This window comes from Mauremys mutica, chromosome 9, assembly GCF_020497125.1.
Source record: "Mauremys mutica isolate MM-2020 ecotype Southern chromosome 9, ASM2049712v1, whole genome shotgun sequence".
In the NCBI taxonomy this organism is placed as follows: Eukaryota; Metazoa; Chordata; order Testudines; family Geoemydidae; genus Mauremys; species Mauremys mutica.
The window spans coordinates 5,009,735-5,026,078 of NC_059080.1; the positions used below are offsets into that span (position 1 = coordinate 5,009,735).

General features: G+C 42.3%; 1 protein-coding gene across 5 annotated transcripts in view; it reads left to right on the forward strand.

Moving 5' to 3' along the window:
• The first annotated feature begins 4,972 nt into the window (after window positions 1–4,972).
• Window positions 4,973–16,344, forward strand: part of LOC123377290 (integrator complex subunit 6-like) — a 51,991-nt gene continuing 40,619 nt past the window's right edge. For 3 of the 5 annotated variants that reach the window (XM_045030002.1, XR_006582162.1, XR_006582163.1), the window contains exons 1-2: window positions 5,013–5,271; window positions 5,363–5,440. In XM_045030002.1, the coding sequence (XP_044885937.1) occupies window positions 5,161–5,271; window positions 5,363–5,440 (189 nt within the window). In that variant the 5' untranslated portion in view covers window positions 5,013–5,160. Of the gene's footprint in view, window positions 5,272–5,362; window positions 5,441–16,344 lie in introns of all 5 variants that reach the window. The other 2 variants (XM_045030003.1, XM_045030004.1) reach the window with 1 other exon arrangement.

The following is a 16,344-nucleotide window of genomic DNA, read 5'->3' on the forward strand; positions in this document are numbered from 1 at the left end:
ACCAGATAATAGGACATAGTGCTTTTCATCAGTCAATCTCAAAGCACTTTACAAAGGAGGTCAATATCCATTATCTCCATTATGCAGATAGGGAAACTGAAGCCCAGAGAGGTGAAGTGACTTGCCCAAGATCATTCAGCAAGCCAATGGCAGAGGTGGAACTATAACCCAGGTCCCCTGAGTCCCAGTCTAGTGCTCTATCCACACAACAGCACTATTAAAATTTCAAATGGCAAGGCTCTGTGATTTTGATGCTATAGGCTCTGGGATCAAGTCCTGCTGATGGCACATGATTAGACATGCACACAATTTATGCAAGGTCCCATTGTGCTTAGTGCTGTTCATACAGAGTTCATGCCCCAGAGAGTTGATAGTTTAAATACACAAAACAGACAAAGAATGAGAAAATATTTTCCCCCATTTTACAGATGGGAGAACTGAAGCACAAAGAAATGAAGTGACTTCCCCAAGTCACACAGGAGTCTGTGGCAGAGCGAAGAATTGAATGTTGATGTTCTGAGACACAGTTTAGTGTCATAAAAAGAGTAGTCTTCCTCTTTGGTTTGCTTAACATCACTAGTAGCTTCCATGCAGTCTTTAAACATTCCAGAATCTGCTGTTGTCATCATGTTGGTTCCCCTGGTTGCTGGAATTGAGGAAAGAGATACTAGCTAACTTTTTCTTGCTCCTCAAATGGGAGAAGCTTGTTCAGCCACAAACAAATATTTTTGTTAACTTAATGTAAATATATTTCATCCTCCTAGAGAGGAAATAGAGAGGGAGACAGTACTGGGAGCGAGACACTTCTGAATTCTAATTCTGGCACTGACACCAGTGCCTTGAGCCTGTCACTTAGCCTTTCTGTTGGTTTTCCCCATCCCCATGAAAGGAATAATACCTACCTCAGAGAGGCATTGGGAGGATTAATTAATATTTTACAGTGATTTAAAGATTAAAAATTCTACATAAATGTTCTAAGCGTTAATTGTTTAGGACTGCTGGACCGAACAAGTGGTCAGGGTGGCTGGATTGCAAGGCCAAGATTGAAAGCATAGAGTGGGGGGGATTTAAGGAGATTTAAATTAGGATATTTCTTCCTGAGTGATCCATCAAATGCTTTTCAAACTCTAATTGCTCATCAGGTGCCAAAGTTGGGCTCCTTTTATGCTCAAGGGTGCATGGCTAGTGCCTTTCAAATCTTTTGATCTTGTTGGTGTTGCTGTCAGATAGCAACTAGCTGAGAACAAAGTATCCTATGAAGCAATACAAAAGTTGAGAAGCAAAGAAGGTTGTTAGAGCTAAAATCTTATTAGATGTGAAGTTAGGTCAGGACAGGGAATGGAAAAATAAGAACTCATCTGCATGGTAAAATGGACTAGAATAAAGCACACTAAATTATTCTGGAATAAAGTGATTTTTATTCTGGAATAGAGTATCCACATACTGCTGTTGTCTCTGTGCATATTAGCAACCATGGCGTCCATTACTTTCAGCCATTATCAAAGTCACATCAATCTAAACTAAACTAAGTCTTGCATTGTGCCTTGAGTGTTGCTAGACTTCAGCTCTGGTGGACTCCAGCTGGAACAAATTCCAAAAGCCATAGCTCTCATCTGAGAGCGCACTGCCTGCCACCATTCCTGGAGAGATCAACCTCAGAAACTGAAAGCAAGATGCTTGTCTTGTCCTTTAAATGCTGTGATGAGGGAGAGTAGGAAAGGTCTCTGAGATAACTGGGTTCCTGTCCACTCAAAGTCAAAGGAATCATGGGAGTGTTATGGTTTTACAGTATTTTTTAGCCTCTCACATGGCCTAATGGATCATTGCAGACACAGAACCTTTAACCACTAGGTTGTTAGTTCGAATTGTTCCAGCTGATCTGTAATCAAAAGTTACCATTTGATCTGATAGCTATTCATTGGTGTGAGCAATTAGTATGTGGTCACAGACAAGTTCTTGGTGGATAAATGTGTACATCGCAGTTGGTGTTAGCTGACATCTTCTAGAGAAGGACTGAATCAAGACTAAACTGTCCTTTTCATGCCTAGAATCTGTCCTTGTAGGGTCAAGGCTGAGTTAGCAGGGAAGTGTGGTAAAGTATGCACTATGGCTGCTTGTGTTGTATCTTGCCTGGATAATTTGGAATTCAAAATTCTAATTCTATCAATCTGGCTCCATTCATGTGCATAAATTTGCTTTAAAATATTCCACCCCCTTCAGTGTTTTCATCATAATTGCTCAAATTCGGAAGCCCTAATGACAGATGTACTTCTATTGCACATATATGAAAATGGAGCAGCCAAGTCACTTTATTTTTTTGTTTTCATCATACAAGCTTTTTAAATGGTTCTCTCACTTTATGGTCCATTACTGTTAAATAATTTGCTAAAATGTGTAAAATAGTATTAAAAGTGTGTGTGTGTGGTGGGGGACTTTTATAAAATCAGTATAGAGACAAGAATAACATTTACCAGTTTTAGGTTCAAAATGTAGACCTTGTGTGTGTGAAGGGATGAAGAGGGTATTTACAGTACTTAGCAGGCCAAATTCATCCCTGAATTCAATGGAGTTACACCAGAGATTATTCTGATCAGTAGGAGTAAAAGTATATTCATGAACAATTTTTGTCTTTACTTTCAATTAAAATAGCTTTGAAGGGGATTTTAACTCCCCCCTCCCATGTTGTCAGAGTTGGTGAAAGGAAACATTATTGATCAAATACATCAGAAAAATCAACTGAAGTGGACTAGAAACAGAGAAACTGAATGCTCTATTTTAATTTTTCAGGCTGCATAATGTGCAAATAGTAAGACATATATTGTGACATGAATATTTGACTCTAAAAATTGTTTCCATTCAGTGGAAAGTGTTGTTAATAACTGAATTATCTCTTTAAAATGAGATTTGTTGACAGTACCTCTTTAGTATTTTTTTTGCAAGCACTTACTAGTGGGCATAGTGCGACATAGCTTTTTTTTTGTTTCATTGTGGAAACTATGCATGCTAGTTACACTGGTAGTAGGTGTATGGCAGCATCAGGGTCTGAACTACTGAGAAGTTCAAATCAGGGGGAATGCATGCACAGGGGTCCACCTGTGCAGAGCTTATTGCAGAATTGAGGCCTCAGTAGCATTTTTGCCCCTCTTTGATCTAGAGCATTTCATCCCTTCTTCTGCAGATGGAGTTTTTTTCCTCCCTTTTAAAGGCATCTCCTTGCTTTTTGATATCATTAGTTGCCACTTGCATGCATAAATTCAGTACATGCAGCAACTGTGGAAACTTTTGGTAGCCTAGATGAACATTATTATACAAATAACAAGCAGTAACAAATGGAAGGGGTAAGGGATTCAGGGCTCTTTAAAGTTTTTAGAGTCCAGAAATCCAGTGGCCCTGAAATCCAATGCTTAGTTCAACTGCTGTGGTCATGTTAATGGGCCAGCACACAGCTAATGGCCTTAATTTGGAGCCAGGGTCTGACTTCTTTACTACTTAACAGCATAAGTGGTTGAAACCAAGATGAATTATACCAGTGCAGAAGGATTCACTGGGTTATTGGAAGGTTGGCACAATAGCCTTCTATCACCACTCTCATGCAATGCAGGGGTGGGCCAGAGTATTCTGCATCCTTGTTCTTCTGGACTCTCTGCTGGCTCGGTAGGGAGAAGTCTGTAGGTAGCGTAAGTAACACTGGCGGCCAGGTCCAGAATCAGAGATGTGTAAAGGTTGCTTAAAGACCCTCAGCTCAGAATTGGGGCCACAGTTTGTATATTGTATTTTAAAAGTTTGAGATGACACGCTGACTCCATATTATTTCTATTTTCTTACAAGTACATTGAACAATTTTCCAAATAAATTAACAATAATTTCCTTTATCTTAGAGGACTTTAAATGGAATCAAGTTTTTAATTGTAAGAGGTTGGGAAGTTGTATTTTTCTTTAGAAGTGCTGTTAATGGGTTCTTGTAAAGTGCTCTGTGCAGTCATGGTTCAGTAGTTCTATTCAATACCTAGTCCTCCTTCACAGCAGCAGCAGCAGATCTAAAGTTGAGAGATGATTTTGCCTCTAAAGGGCATTGGTGAGATCAATTCTGAAATAGTTTAGTGTTGGTGTCTATATTTTTAAAAGGATGTTCTAAAGTTGGAGAAGGTGCAGAAAGTGTCACAAAAATGATTTGAGGGCTAGAGAAAATGCCTTACAGTGAGAGCCTTAAAGAGCTTGATCTTTTTAGTTTATTGAAAAGAAGATTAATCTAGTAACCTATCAGACTCTCTTAAGAACCTTTTATAGAGAGAAAATACCAGATATTAAGGGCTCTTTACTTGAGCAGAGAAAAACATAACAAGAATCAATGGCTGAAAGCTGAAGCCAGACATCCAAATTAGATACAATATTTTTAACATTCAGGATAATTAACCACTGGGACAAACTATTAAGGGAAGCAATGGATTCTCCATCTCTTGATGTCTTCGTCTCAAAACTGATGCCTTTCTGGAAGGCATGCTTTAGGCAAACAAGGGTTATGCTTTAGGTTATGGGCTCTGGTGAAATGTAATGGCCCAGGCTCTACATGTCAGACTAGATGATCTAATGGTCCTTTTCTGGCCTTAAACTTTGTGAATCTCAACTCCTGCTGGGAATGCAATTCTGCAACCACAGGAAATGCTGACAGCAGCCTGTGTGTGACTGAGCGTGGTGGCCTGGCCAAGGAACTGGCTTTGCCAGTGACAGCAGGTACCTTACCAAGGGGCAGGCAGGAGTCCTACTGCGGGGGTCTGGCATTGCCCACAGCGCAGCTCCCAGGTTTCCAGCCGCGGCGCACATCTGCAGGAGAGTTCCCAAGCGCAGCCCCCGCCTCGCCGTGCGCCAGCTACGGCCCCTTCCTCTGCCGGGCCCAGCGCCGCCCCTGCCAGGGAGGGGGGGCCTCGCCCCAGCAGCTCCCCCTCCTCATGAATATGCAAATGACGGTATAATGGCCAGCCAATGGCGTGCGGGCTGGTCACATGGTGCCGCCGGAGGCTGAGGGGAGAGAAGTTGGGTCTCAGTGAAGCCAGGCAGCTCAGGCGGCGGCCACAGGCTGCGAGCGCTCGGGCTGCAGGCGGCGGGGGAGGCTGAGCCGCTCCCCCCGCGGGGCGCCCGGCCGGCCGGGGCGCTGCCGGGACCATGCCGATCCTCCTCTTCCTCATAGACACCTCGGCCTCCATGAACCAGCGGGCGCACCTGGGCACCAGCTACCTGGACATCGCCAAGGGCGCCGTGGAGCTCTTCATGAAGGTGAGTGCGGGCCGGCCGGGCGGACGGGCCGCCTGCCCCGCGCCCACCTGCCCGCCCGCCGGCTAACGCCGCCTCTCTGCTCTCTCCGCAGCTGCGGGCCCGGGACCCGGCCAGCCGCGGGGACAGGTACATGCTGGTCACCTTCGACGAGCCGCCCTACTGCATCAAGGTAACGCCCGCCCCCGCGCGCCCGGCCGGGGGGCGCCGCCGCCGGCGGCGGCAGCAGCAGCAGCAGCCCGTGAAGATGGCGGACATTTTGCTTTTGTATGGAGGAGCGAGGCTGGCGGAGGGCGCTGCTGAGATGGAGGAGGGGGAGGAGCGTGATTCGCCGCCCCGGCGTGGGGCGGGGCCGGCCCGCCGCCCCGCCAAGGGGAGCCCGGGCGGCTCCGCCCCCGCCTCGCCCAGCGCCTCTCCTCGGCCCGACCCCTCACCAGCCCTGCTGGACCCCGGGGCGGTGGGGTCCCGCCCCTGCGGTTGCCCCTCGCCCCTGGGGACCGGTCCCAGGGGGTCCCGCCCCTCCCTCTCCCTGGGGAGACCGGGGCGGTGGGGGTCTCGTCCGTCCCTCCCTCCCCATGTGCCAAGGCCCTCTAGACCAGGACAGTGTGGTTCTTGTCTGCCTCCCCCTATGGGACCCTATAGATGGGGACACCTGGACCCCGCCTCTGCACCAGGATCCTGTGGAACAGGACAGTGTGTGTCCTTCCTCCCCATCCCCTTGGTGCCACTAGTCCTGCCTAAGCACTAGGACCCCATAGACCAGGCTAGCATGGGTCATGTTCCCCCTTACCCCAAGCACTGGGATCCAGAGCAGTGCGAGTTCTCCCGCCGCACCTTGGCTGCTGCTACACAAGTATTGGAGGAAGGGGCTTCTGAAGCTTTTTCTCCCCTCCCCCATGATCCTTGTCCCCTTCCTCTGCTGCCCCTCTTTCTCCTCCTCCTTTAACTGAGTTTGCTTCTGCCTCCAGTTCAGTTGCTGTTGCTAGGGAATCCTAGACTAGAGGGTGCATCTCTACCCCATTGCAGTGCTTTGTGCACAAGGATTAGGGCAAAAGACTTCCCCTATTCTCTGCAGCAGCAGGAATATATATATTGGAGCAGCAGCCTGGAAGCAGTCCTTTTCCCTGTATGCATGTGGCTTGTATTGCAGCACAAAGATTGGGGCAACTGACTATCTCTTCCTCACACTTGCTGCTGCCTTTACATGCCTCACCTTGGTGTGTCTCCTCATTAGTGACCAAAGCAACATACTGGGCCTGTCTCTTCCTCCTCCTCCCACACCTACTGCTAAAGGTGCAGCTCAGGAAGTGAAGAGAGACAATGTGGTGCTGCATTGCCATGTGTTGTAACTTACAGCTGTTTAATGTGGGTATAAAACATTACCATTCTAATTGGATGGTATTACTCTGCACAGGTGTATGTGATTACACACAGCAGTGCTGAATTTGGCCCAGTGTGTGTCTTTCTCTTCCCCCATTTTTGTTGTTTCTCAGGATTGAGGCAAGTAGTCTTTGTCTTTCCGTGGCTGCTGCATCCCAAGAACATGTCAAAAATATAGGCCACCTTAGCGATATTTCTGTTTGCTTCTCAGACCAAGACTTACAAGCAGCTGAGATGTCCAAATGAAAGCACACCACAAAACTCTTCACTGAGAGGTTTTGAATATTTGTAAAAATGTATCCATTGAATGGCTCTGGGCATAGGTATTCCATTACTGTTCTTTTCTGTTTTAACGTCAGTAATTACCAATAGTTATCATCTGATTGGCATTAGCCCAGCACAAAGTATGCAGATGTCCACATAACAAACACCACGGTTGTTGGCAATCCCAGCAAAGAAGCTAAGAATGGATGTTCTCTGCTGGTGATGGCCAAAGCATGTTGGTGGAACATGGGTATGGTTGTGCTGATGCTGTGCGCATTGTACAGCTTCTGTGGGAAGAGAAATTTATTATCTGGGGCCATGCATCTTCTGCCTTTAACCAGCATTACATTCACACACTTGAAATGCAGTCTGCTCTCTGAAATGATGATAACACTTGCATAAGTCAGTACACCGCTACCCCGATATAACGTGACCGGATATAACATGAATTCGGATTAATGCGGTAAAGCAGCGCTCCGGGGGGGTGGGGCTGCGCACTCTGGTGGAGCAAAGCAAGTTCAGTATAACATGGTTTCACCTATAACATGGTAAGATTTTTTTGGCTCCCGAGGACAGGGTTATATCAAGGTTGAGGTGTATTTATTTTGTGATTCCTACTCCACACCTTTCCTTCCCTGTCTCATTTTGTTGTCTCTGCATTCATGAAGATCCATCTTGAGCTCAGGGTTAAAATCCCTTAATTTCTGGCAAAGAAATGTTAGCTGGCATTCTAGTCCGACAACACTGGAAGGTTTTCTGCAGCACAGTGTGAAATATATTTCCCTTCTCTTCTCCACTCAGGACTAAATACAGCAAACCTAGTCTTTGTCATGGCAATCTTAGCTGTGAGAACACACTTCCTTGTTTTTTGTTGTATTGCACACAACATGGTATAATGAAAATATTTATGGTTTTCCAGTGTCAATTCATCTACTTGTAACTCTGCAATAAGAATACTATATAGGTTATTACCACATGCCATGCAAGTCTCACTAAAGAAAATGTCTATATTTGGAGTATTGTACCAATGAGGAGTGCTATACTACTAACGTTGGTACATAGCAATTGAAATACATGGGAACTGATGTGTTTTGTCCATAGTGTTGTGTGGCACAGAGTGCATAGTTTAAAACAAAAATAACATGAATTGGGTACTTCATGTGAACAATAGTTACTTTCTGAAGCATGGTAAGATATTCCTTTTCTTCTATCAAGAATAAACAGGCTTAGCCTGCAAATATTTCTCATAATTCAGTAGTTTGCATATCATCAAAAGCACGTGGAACATGATGAGTGTATCTTGTATTTATTTAAATGGGAAAGATCTAAGGACTTAAATCAAGTCTGTTTTCCTCTATCTCTAGTTCCAAAGTAGCCAAGCAGATTTGTATGTGTTACAAATCAAAAACTTTGCAAAGGAAATACTAATATCAAACTACAACAATAATGGTGCATATGCCAAGATCTTTTTTCTGGGTTGCGGAAGGAGATTTAAGAATGAAAAAGTAAGCTTACAAAATCTATTCCAATATCTGTGCAGCAGCAGATGATCTCCCTTGCCAATTGCTTTGCTCTCTTGTTGGTGATTCTCTCTCAATAAATGATACAATCTTGTTTCATTGGTTACTTTAGGAAATAGTTGTTTAGCCTTTTCCATCAACACCAGCTGAGTTGACCCCACCAGAAGACGGCAGAGGGACTATGGAAACAGTTCCTTTGGTTGCAGGGAGGCTGTCACTTCAGTGTAACTTATAGCCCTATAATTATTTCACTTAAAAGTACTTTAAATCAACGGCCTTGCTTGACCCTTGCTAAAAGAGGGTGCCCTATATAAAACAATGGTGTCATGGTCTATAATGTTTATACTAGCGTAGGCTTGCTGGTAGGCAGAAGAAGTCACCCGCTGAAATCAGTGGAACTTGCTCTCTCTTCCATACCCCATGTGTTGTACGGAATGCAATGCATAGTAAAGATGATTAAATATGATCTAAAATAGATGTAACTATCTGTAGGGTTAAATAAAGACCAACATCTTAAATTTTTTAAAATAAATTTTTTTTTGGTCTCCAGAGATGCATAAAACTGCACCTAAAATCTCTTGTCAATGGACTTTGTCTATGGACTTTGTCTCTGACTTCCTTCGGCATTGGATCAGGTCCTTTTGTTAGGTTTTCTCTGGGTAGATGGCAGGTTATTTTAAGAACAACCTAGGATGCTTTATTTTTAGTACTTCTGAAATTATGTTTTAAGAAAAGCACTAATTTCCAGATTAAAAACCTTTGAGATGCTAAGTGAGTTTGCTGATATGCTACTAGCCAGAGGCTGGTAGCTATGCAGAGACAATAGTGCAAGTTACTTTAATTCTGATTTACTATGTCGTCCAGGATTTGCTTACACTTACTTTGAGGTATTGCTGGAATCTCTCACTCCCCACACACTCTTAATTCCCGTTTTAGAGAATGGCATGTTTGTTTGTGGTTCCTACCTGTAGATCTCCCCATTGTCCTAAGCAGGCACAACTGATTGAAGCAGTCATTTTAATTGGTTTTGCCTGGCTGTTACTGATCTGGCAGTGCTACGTGGAGAAGCAAAAATCTCTTCTGGAAGAGGATGAGAAGAGAAATTTTCTCCTGCACCCCCAGCAACTGTTACTCTTGCCATTTTCCCTGATTGCTTAGAGAAGCGAGTTGACTATTGATGTAAAGCTAACCAAAGAAGGCTACAGATATAGGTTCTGTGGGATGCTGAGATCTCCAAGTTGTTATCCAGTCTTGCAATCCCTGGGCATATGTATAGACTTGTTTTGTTTCCTTTTTTAGGAAGACTGGTCAACTCTTAATTTATTTGCTGCTTTTTCACCAATATAAAATCTCATTTTGTCAATCACTCACCCTACAGTTTGTGAAACAGTCCCAAATTACTTTTGCAGCCTATGCTGTGGGTAAATATTAAGTCTCACGATGAAGTACTAATACAGTCTTATCCAGACTAAGTGGTTTTATGAACTTTCTTACACACTTGTGACTGATATGATTTCAGCGGGGCAGGTGACAGTGAGATGGCCTTCTCTTGGCGGTGTTCTATATGGCATTTTCCCAGAAATGGTGATTCTTGTTTTAACATGAACTTCTTCATAAATGACCTGCTCACAAGTCCGAGTATTGGGACAACTTATAGTTGATTAATTTACTTCAGGGACTAGGGTTAGGAGTTCTATATTCACGTATTGTATTGTATTGACTTCAGTTGGTGATCCAACAGGTTGGGCCAGTAGTTGGTTTTCTGAGACCTAGTGCAGTAATACGTAAATGTCATTTTGAAGCTGTTGTTAAACTACACCTCTATCCCAATATAACGCAACCCGATATAACACAAATTCGGATCTAACGCAGTAAATTAGTGTTTCGGTGGGGCTGCATGCTCCAGTGGATCAAAGCAAATTCGATAGAACGCGGTTTCACCTATAACACGGTAAGATTTTTTGGTGCCCGAGGACAGTGTTATATTGGGGTAGAGGTATAACTTGGAGTTCTAACTGCAGTACATAATGAAGTTTACTGCCATACAAAACTCTTCAACACTATATAAAAATGTTAATTGAACACATTAACGCCTACTGTATAAACACATGAAATATGGGGGAGTTATGGAAGAAAAATAAAGGGGGGGGTCAAGGTGGGAATTGTTGGGAAGGCATGGGAATGTACAGAAAAGTGGATAAGTAGTGGGGAAAGAGCTGTGAAGCTCCTTGTAGGTGACCGCATGGAGCTTGAATCTGATGTACTAAAAAATGGGGATATATATGTGGATAGTTGAAGGGTAGGGAACAGAATGAGAGGGAAGGAAGATGACTTCAACTATGTTTTGAGTGGACTGGATGTGGCAGTGTGGGTCTTGGAGGCTAGAAAGGAGTAGTGGGCAATAGTCATGGCTGGGGATCAGTGCATAGACAAGAATTTGAGCCATCCTGATAGAAAAGGAAGGATCTTGGAAATGTATAGGAAGAATTGACAAGACTTGCTAGCCCAGAGCTCTAACTAGCACTGGTTGCTCCCCTTTCTCTCCCGCTCTGACTGCATGCCTTGTCACGTTTAGATGAGCTCTCCAGTCTTGGAGGATGGTGACTTCTGTGACTAGGCTTTCTGGGTCTCTCACTGGGTAACCTCTTCTGACTCTCTGAAACCATTACATGAGGGTCTGTGACCTTTGTCAAGGTTGGCTGTGTTTGTTGGCTGGAGGTGGTAGAAATTTCTGGAAGGCTCCTATGTAAGTGTCCACTGAAGGGTACTGAAATAATGCCTAGCAGCTCGGTTACTTTTTAGGGAAGCTGGTGAGGCTTGGGATTAGTTTAACTATTGTCAGAAGTCTGGCTTTTGATATGAAGTCTGTATACTTAATGGTGTCGAACACATCAGACTTTCTCTTTGTTCATCATGAAATGGTTGCTCCGTGAAGGCAGTGGGCACTACCATGGCCTACGTGACTCTCTGTGACAGAGAGTAACCGAGTGTACTCTGGTGCAGACCTAGAGTCTCTTTGTATAATTTCGGCGGCGGAGAATTCAGAGTTCCAGATGTTGGGTCAGAGAACTCACTCTGCTTCTGTTGTCCAAACTGTTGGGTCTTGAAGTGGAGAGTAGCAAGAAGGCTGTTCCGGATGGCAGGTGCTGTGTTGTATAAAGGCTCTCGTGTTGGCAATGGCCAACTCATGGAGAGTCGAAGGAGGCTTGTGCGGAGGACAACAGAGAGAGAATCCATTTGGGTAGGCTGTAGCAAATCCGTAGGCTTTTAATTTGGGGTAACTTGAACAGGGTCTTGCACTGAATGGGGTTGTATGAAGCTGGAAGTGAAATAGTTGCTTTTCTGTACATGTAAGAAATCTGGCAGAAGCATTCTGATCAGGTGGGCATCTGGAGCTCTGATTTAGAGCCATGGAGAAAGGAATTCCAGTAGTCTAAAGTAAGAGGAGATAAAGGATGGTGATTTCAGCAGAGTTGAAGTTGAGGCAGTGGTGTAAATGGGGAATATTGTGGAGGTGGTTCTAGGCAGGTCACCAGTCACAAGATACGGGAAGAGGAGAGTTCTGGGTCAAAGATGAGGCTGAAGTGAGGGTGAGTTGAGGGAAATGGAGTTCTGAGTTGGGGGTGAGAAGAGGAATTTCTGTTCCTCTTGGGCAAGAGGAACATTTCTTTCTCAATTTGTAGCTGAAGTAATGTGAGAGGTCTTCAAAATTATCTAGTCAAGAGGCAGGTCAGATTGGTGGGCAGAAGGAATCACTTAAATATTAATACATACATTTAAGTATTGTTACAAGGTTGTATAAAAGGGACAATGTAGAGACATGATTTCTGATATGTTCCATTTGCCAAAAGTTGCCTTGTGCACACTACTTAAATGCCTTAAAATTATCTTCCATCATGTGTAAAGTCTTCAGCCAGCCCCCCCAAAAACAAGTCCTAAGTTCAGTGAAGAATCTTGTTCAATTTATTTTGGGCTTCCATTATGCTGGTATTCTTTTACATAGTCTCCCCCCACCCCCACCCCCCCGAGTGGTGACTTTGAGCATGAACAAATAAATTACAGTAGGTAGTTTAAAACTAACAAATGTTCTTATTCTGTTTTGTTCTCTTAAATTACTTCTGTTATGCAAATTAATTTTAGTTTGAAGGGAGATTGGGGCAAATCCCTTATGACTATTACCCTCTGAGAACAAAATAGGTTTGGAATCCACTTACTGTTACTTGCTTGGGAATAATTTGTCTGCTAGCTGTAATAATTCCCCCACGGTTAGCTGCTCCGTCTCCAAGTGTAATATTCAGTATATTTTTGGTGGCTTGATTCAGTAGTCCTAAAGAAAGGTGACCAGAGGACGCACTACTTGATTCTGTTTTTAGTTGGACAATCTTGGGATTGGGCAAGTAAGATTAAAGCAAAATAAAATGGTGGGTGTTTTTGTTGGAGGTGAGTTAGACTTGTACATGCCGAGGCCCCCAATGGATGCATTTTAAAATCTAAAAATGAGTACTATTTCATTTGAACTTTGGGGGGATTATGAAATTAGCCCTCTAGTGGAAATACCATGGAATACTGACAGCTTTCAATTTAAAGGGATACTACTCTCTCTCTAGTTTTAGTTTTTTTAATTTTCTGGTAGAGCACTCTTTTAAAAAGTGTATACCTGTTGTCTGGTGGGCCTCTGGTCAACAGCAAACACGCTCAGGCTCTTCTCCCTCCCTATTTTCGATGCACGTTCCTTCCTGCTATCTCCACTTTCAGCTGTGGTTTCTAGTAAACATCCTCTTGTAGAACCCAGGGAAGTGGTACAAATGTCAACAATGGCAAATTAGTGATACAGAGTGCAGACAAATGCACAATAAAAAAAAAACTGAAAAAGCAGAGTTTTTTCCCCTTTAGTTTACAGTAAGGGTAAGAGTTACTTCTGTCAATATTAGACCACTTTCATCTGGAAATATGAGGTTTTTTAATTGATGGAGCTCTCTAAATTCCAGTTTATTCAGAAAGAATATGAAGCACTGTGTTCTGATAAGGAATTGAATTCTAAATGGAGAGAGCAGTGTAGAAATGACACTGGTTCCTTATGTAGTTATGTCCTCCATATCCAGTCAGCTGTTAAAAGTTGTCTTATTCATCTAACTGGTTTCCAGTTAGATAACTTGTTTTCACTGGCTGCTTACAACCAATGAAAAGGAGAGGCACTCTAAACTTATTTAAAGCATCTAAGCAGCTCAGTGTCTACTGGAATTTACAAATTAAGGCCCTGATCCTGCATATGCTTACGTGAGACACTGATGGTATGAAATGGTAGGATTCTTTGGAGAAGTTAGATTGACACTAACACCTGTCGCTGATAGCCACTATGGCCATTTATTTTTTTTGTCTTTTTACTTGGCTCTATATTTTATCTTGAACAGGCCCATAGACACATCCAATGGCTTTAAGGGCTACTAGATCAAAGCAGAAATGTTTGTACTAAGAGGCTTAACTAATTTCAAATGCTAACGTCACTTTTTATAACAAGTTTAAGTTGTAAAATCATAATACGTATTTCTGCCTAAGACTGTCTGCAAATAAGTGGAAAAGCTTCTCTGTTGTCAATAGGGAGTTGTCTCCAAGTTTCTTTGCCAAATGCTCTTTGTTTCTTGTATACTATGTGCTGTTTTTTCATCAAAATACCAAGGCAAAATTCACAGGAATGACTAAACTATGATCCAGGCTTCATAGCGTGGCTTTATAATCTATATAAAAATGTACATAATAGTTTGGATTGTAAACTCCTTGGGGTGGGAACTCTCTTCTTAAACTATATGATGTACCGTTATGTTGATTTCTAAAATATGAATGTGTGCATGTATTAGCTTTTGCAATAATGAATTCTATAAGATTGTAAATACTCTTCCTTTATTCTTAATTGCTTATAATGTGTTCATTCTCATTTTGGGGTTTGAAAATGTTTCTCCCTAAGGAGACTAGTCTATTTACTTTGAACCCAATGGTACATAAACGATATTCTGAACTTACTGTAAGAAGACGACTTGCGTGGATCTGTATTCATGGGTAAAAGTAGTGCATGTCTAGTGACTTAATTGTCTAGATTATTCTGGTTTCAGCTTTAACTATGGAGCCATAATACATACACAAAAATGGCTGTTCAGTTGTAAGAGTCTGATTTACAGATTAGTTAGAGAGAGCTCCACTATCCAATGATTCAGTGTCTTCACGCAATACTTACCAAATTCGCAGTCCATTTTTTGGTCAATTTCACGGTCATAGGATTTAAAAAATCATAAAGTTCATGATTTCAGGTATTTGCACTGTTGGGAGTGTACTTTACTTATTGAAGTTTATAATCCAGAAGTACCTACTATTTCTAAACTACAGTGTCCATATAATCCATCTTCATAAATTACTACATGAAACACATAGCTGGTTTAAATACAGAATTAAAGTAGATACTGTAAAATCTCATACTACTTCAAAACCATACTGATATGGTCACTTGTTTACGGAGTGGAACAAATTCTGGATAGTTTTGGGTTCTTTGTTTAAATACTGATACATTTTGAAATGGTGGGTTATGATGGTTTATAGTCTCACTTATTTAAGCATATGTGATGCCCTTGATGTTGCTGCAGCAAAAAAAAAAATGGTGCTTTTGATCATAGCTATCTAAATATCTAAAATATTGCAGATTAAACCCTGGATATCAGTTATTTAAAAATACAGCTATTCAACAGGTAACTAGACCTGTCTTGCTGGCAGTTTGCTCTTTGATGGTATTGATTATTTTACTTGCCTCAGAGTTACATTTGAATATAATATTTTCATACATATGTATATTATAAAAAAACCCTGGGCATTCATATGGTATCTCTGTTCTGCTTTCCTTGGTGCAGACTGTGTTGTTCTACTCTGAATGCCTGCAGTTTACATTAAGCTGTGATTCAAGCTTGCATTTTACAGTTTGATAATCAGAAGCTTTTTACTAGCAGATTTATGGGTGTCAATCAATACATTTGAGGATTAACTTTAATGCAGGGAAACATGTTTAGATGAATTAGAAAAACAAGTTGTGAAGCAATCATTAGGATTTGGCTAATACAACTTGTATTGCACAAGAGGCGGCTTTTACAAATAGATCAGCACCTTTAACTCCTCCTAATGGAAATTAAAATTTTACATGTTTTGTACCTGTATCTTAATGCCATAGATCCCTCTGAAAAGGACCATGTGTATTGTTGTTTTTACACACAAGAGCAGGGTTTAGGTGGCTGTAGTAGCCAGAGCTGGTTGTATGTTGTGTGACTTTTGAAATGTCATGAAAAACAGTAAAACAGAATTAAGAAAAACAATCAGCATGAAAAAAGAGCATATTGACAGGCTATCAATCACAGTAACCAGTATTTATGCACTCTGTGTTAAGCACTGTTTTTGATCTTGTTCTCGTCACCTATTCAAGAAGGAATGACTTGAAAAAGCAAAGCAAGTCTGGCCTTTTTCTTATTTATAACCATAATTTTGTAGATAGGAAACTGAATCAGTCTTTCCACAGACAGCGCCCTTTTTTAAAAATTGAAATTATTTAGAGAGTTTCCATCTCCATTTCTGGAGGAAGGAGGGTGGTGGTGAGGCAGAGCTTTCTAGGTGGAAAAATTCAAGCTAAGTTCTTGGGTTCTGTATCACGTGAGTCAAAGAATATAAAAGCAGCAAAGAGTCCTGTGGCACCTTATAGACTAACAGACGTATTGGAGCATGCGCTTTCGTGGGTGAATGCCCACTTTGTCGGTTCAAAGAATATAAAGATTGTATGGGAGGAGTTTGAAAATGAAGGGAGTTGGTGCTGAGAGGGAAGGAAAGGACAGGTGTCTGGGACTTCCTCTTTGGTACGATCCCTGGTGTGTCGAACTGGGTCACT